Source organism: Echinops telfairi, unplaced genomic scaffold, assembly GCF_000313985.2.
Source record: "Echinops telfairi isolate 266 unplaced genomic scaffold, ASM31398v2 ScPeMD7_7475;HRSCAF=8513, whole genome shotgun sequence".
Taxonomy (NCBI): Eukaryota; Metazoa; Chordata; class Mammalia; order Afrosoricida; family Tenrecidae; genus Echinops; species Echinops telfairi.
Genome location: NW_022111379.1, coordinates 7138970 through 7143605, shown reverse-complemented (window position 1 = coordinate 7143605; position 4636 = coordinate 7138970). Strand labels below are relative to the sequence as shown.

General features: G+C 45.2%; 1 protein-coding gene across 6 annotated transcripts in view; it reads left to right on the top strand.

The window, feature by feature from the left end:
• The window catches only part of MYO9A (myosin IXA), a 211124-nt gene that overhangs the window by 202089 nt on the left and 4399 nt on the right, over window positions 1–4636 (top strand). For all 6 annotated transcript variants that reach the window (XM_004711954.2, XM_045285720.1, XM_045285719.1 and 3 more), the window contains 2 exons: window positions 1129–1331; window positions 3620–3762. In XM_004711954.2, the coding sequence (XP_004712011.1) occupies window positions 1129–1331; window positions 3620–3762 (346 nt within the window). The remainder of the gene's footprint in view (window positions 1–1128; window positions 1332–3619; window positions 3763–4636) is intronic.

Here is a 4636-nt window from a genome sequence, read left to right as displayed (position 1 = left end):
GTAGAAAAATGCTATTATTTTTTATTTATTTATTTTTTTCCCCTGAAATAAGTTTTTTTTTTTCTTTTTTAACATTTTATTAGGGGATCATACAACTGTTCCATTTTTTCTCCCATATACTTTTTGAAGCTCCCTTAGATTTTATGTTTTGTGGGCCATACAGCCTGTCTTTATCTTGGACTCTGCGATTATTCTACAGAAGTAGTCCTGGGCCATAGGCAAAGGCGTGAGCATGAATGGGCCCCAGTGCTGGCCTGGTGCAGACTTGGATTACAGGCTGTAGCGTGCTGACCCTTCAGAAACTCGGACTCTCAGCAACCCCCTGAGATGCAGGGCAGTCCTTGCTGCTGGCCTCGCCTCTTCTGGGTCTCCCTTGCTAATATGCCAGTGCCTTCAAGCACGTACTGATTTGTTTTGGTTTTCACATTTAGTTTAGGAGCTTTAGAGTAAGACACCTAGTCTACCATTATTAGAAACCAGAGTCATAAATGATTTTAAAAGCAATGAGTTTTTTTTCTCCCCTGATATCAAGAATGGCAATTTCTTCAATAGTTCTCAGAGAATATATCTTTCCCTGGCACCCTAGTCTAGAAACAGCTACCATTACCCCAACCTCCACCCCCCAAACAAACACACATTAAAAACTCCAGAAAAGGCTGAGTGTCCGGACATATTGCCCTGGTCTTCCTAAAAAGACTGTGCATTAGAAGGTGAATGCTACAGAGCTGGGCTGCCCAACAGAACTGGCTGCAGTGTTGGAAGTGTTTTATATCTGCCCTGCATGTGGGCAGTTTACCCACGGCTATGAAACACTTCTGTGGCTAGTGTAACTACAGAGCTAAAGTTTTACTTTCATATTTTAGTTTTAATTCATTTTAAAGTTTCAATTAATTTCCAGTTGAAAAGAATGTGATCTCAGCCCCCAGGTGTCGGTGCTCCAGTGCTCTCGGGAGACAGACTGAGCCGGCAGTGGGCAGTGTTCCACACGCTGGCCTAGGGTTTGCAGAATGTTCACACGTTTTCCTACCATTCGCCCGGTTTGATGGCAGTGCACACGTTTGCCTCACTGGTTCACGTAAGACCCATGTAGTTACCCAATTTAGGTTCTAACGCGGATTTTCTCTGCAGGGAAAGGGACGCATTCGTCGAGGAAACTATCCAAGCCCTTCCTCTCCTGTTGTAGTTCGTTTGCCCTCTGTGTCTGATGTCCCTGAAGAGGCCTTGACTAGCGAGGCCGCCATGGAGACTGACATCACAGAGCAGCAGCAAGCAGCCATGCAGCAGGAGGAGCGAGTGCTGACGGAGCAGATTGAGAACCTGCAGAAAGAGAAGTAAGTTTCCTGGCGGAAGAGGAGAGACCAGTTATTTTCTGCTTTCACGTCCTTCCTTTTGGCCTCCTTAATTTTTCCTCACTCTCCAAGCATCACCTTTGTTCCCAGCCTGATGTCTGGTGATGCAGGGGATGGAGCTGACAAAGATCTGGGGCCTGTACTCAGGCATCAAGATGACACTTGCCGCCTCAGGAGAGGCAGCTCCAAGAGCTGGGAAAGCTGCTGCTGCTGCAGCAGCGAAGATGAGTCTAGGAGTCTGGACGGACGGGCTGACAGGGAGGAGGACCTTGTTCCCGAGTGGTGGGCCAGTCTCAGTCAGGGTGCCTCACAGGACAGAGAACAGCCACAGGGAACAGATTTGTCCGCCCAAGGGTTCCCAGGCTCAGACCATGAGCTTTACTCAGCACTCTGAAGGAGGGTTACTGTCTAAAGAGCAGTCTGACTACAGGACCAGAAACTGGATGATCAGAGTAAGGCAGCAGTCCCACTGGGTGCTGGGAAACTGGGAAATGGGTGGCAGTTTAGGAGTGAGACAAGAAGCTCGGTGACCTCTGTCATTGCTGGGGTGATGGCGGTGGAAGTAGTCACTATACCTTGGGGACAGTGGACATCCCTGGTGTTGTCCCTGAAGGTTCTGTGTTCTAGTTCTGGTGGACCATGCAGACTCTTAAAGGAACTTCCATGCCTGAGTTCCAGAATCCCAAGTTGTGAGAGCATGATCCTTGAGGAGGGGATATGAGGCTGTTAATGAGTGTTTCACCTGTCAGACAGATTCTGGGATTTGAGGAAATTTAAAAAATAGCTGGGACTCAATTGTTAGCTTCATGATAAAGCATAGGTGGTGTATGATAGGGCTTCAAGAAGTTTGTGGGGAAAATTCCATTATCTTTTAATTCCATTTTCCATGAACTTTTGGAAGCTCACCCTTACATTGACCAGGGGCTGGTTACCGTATATACTCACGTATAAGTCGAGTTTTTCAGCACATTTTTAATGCAGTGTTTGTGGTAAAATTAGGTGCCTCGCTCAGCTGATATTCGGTTGGCTTATACTCAAGTATATACAGTAACTCACTTTTGATGAAGGAAGACTAGAGATTTACTAAGAAGAGGGAAGTTGTTCCAGAAAAGGGGTAAGCACGTGGGTCATATTTCAGAAGTGTGAATGCACACAACTTCAGCAGCTGTAGCTGTTGCATTGAGTTAGTTGCTGGTGAGATTATCCTTGAAAAGCCTGTCCATGAACTCAGGCAGAGTGTCAGTGAGTCTAAGAGGGCTCTGATGAGAGGAGACTTGGTAAAAGGGTAAGAAGATTGTAGGCAGAACCCTGGCATATTTCCAGATAAGTGCTGGTGGCACTGTGGATTAGGCATCAGTCTGGTAACTTCAAGGTCAGTGGTTCAAACCCACCAGCCAGTTCAGTAAAGAAAGATGAGACTCTTCTAGAAAGGTTTACAATCTTGGAAATCCTATATATGGTCACTATGACTTGGAATCGACTCAATGACCATGGTGTTTGGTGTGTTTTTAGGTAAGAAGCAAATCATTATATACACACACATACACATACACACACATATATTTGGCAGTTACAGGCATAAAGGAACTTGAGGATTTTTTTAGTGATGCTAATTGAAATACATTCCAGTGATGTCAGGCAGTAGTGGGAAATCAAGAATAGGAGCAAGTACCAAAGGCTTTAAAACATGACTGAGAGGCAGGTGGGTGAAGAGGGGTAGAGAATACTTTAACTGGCAAAGGCATGAGCATCAAAGGCCAGAAAGGATTACTTACTGTTTTTCTTCATCTAGCTGTCTCTGTGGTCAAGTTAAGAGTATGTAGGACTTGTGTGTAGGCACTTAGTAAAGCTTTATGGAAATCGCTGTAGAGCTAGAAGGAATCCTAGAGTTCAGTTTGTTTGTGGCTGAGGAAGCTGAGGTGGAGAGGAAAGTACTTTCCTGATATGTTATGAATGAGTTCAGGGTGATACTAGAACCCTGCCTTCATAATTAGTCCAGGGTCCATTTTGCCAAAAGATCCTAGAGCCACAGCATCTCTCCCCTAACCCTACCCTATACTGGTCCCAGCCTATCTCTCACTGAGTCCCTCAGTCAGCACAGGTTTAGCCTTCACTTTGACCTTGGCTTGCAGGTCCTTGTCACTACCCTGGATGGAGGGCAGTAAGAAATGTGACTGGGACTTACATTTCTTTCATGGGAGGTCTTTTTGCCTCTTAGCAGCCTTCTATTCTGCATCAAGTGCTAATGGTTGCCTGACTGTACCCTACAGGGAGGAGCTAACATTTGAAATGCTTGTCCTGGAACCCCGGGCCTCTGATGATGAGACCCTTGAATCTGAGGCCTCCATTGGGACAGCCGATAGCTCAGAAAATTTGAACATGGAATCTGAAGGTGCTGTCTCTGAGAAATCAGGTAAGTGAACATGTCTGAGCCAGACTTCAGATTCATTTTGCAAAAGATAAAAAGAATTCCCAGGCTAAGACAAATCCCTTTCAAGAATATCTTGACCTCAAGGAGTTGAATTAAATTACTGATCACCGTGAAGCTTCCGTGTAAACTACTCATCCAGCATTTGCTAGTTGAATGCTTTCTTCTGTACGAGCAGGTTAAAAAAAAAAATTGAAGTAGCTCTGCTGGGTGGAGCGTTCATAGTATTCATTTTTCCCGCTAGGCGAGCATCCAGTAACTCAGTGAATGTGTTGTAAACCCAATTTCACTCAAACCTCATTTTTTGTGATAGCCGATTTAAGAGACCAGTGTGCAGCTGCGGAATTTTGTTTCCTGCTCGGGGAAAAATGCTGCAGAAACTGTTGTGATGTTGAATGCAACTTACAAGGACAACACTATGGGAAAAACTCAAGTGTACAAGTGGTTTTCTCCTTTAAAAAAAGGTGAAATGTTGATTGATGACAAACCTCGTTCTGAATGTCCGTCAACTTCCCGAATGGCCGAAACTGTCAACCAAATTTGTGGACTTGTGCTCGAAGACCGACAGCGGGCCATTGAAGACATGGGGAAGTTGTCTGGACTATCTTGGGGTGAATTTTAATGGAAGATTTGAGAAAGAGAAGGGTCGCTGAAAAATTTGTGCCTCGGGTTCTGACTGATCAGGAAGAAGTGTCGAGTGGAAACATGCCGTACTTTGAAGGAAAAGCTCGAAAACGACGTAGACTTTTTCCCCAAGGTCATTACTGGTGAGGAGACATGGTGCTATCATTACAACCCTGAAAGCAAACATCAATCAAGCCAGTGGAAGAGGCCATCATCACCTCACCCCAAAAAAGCT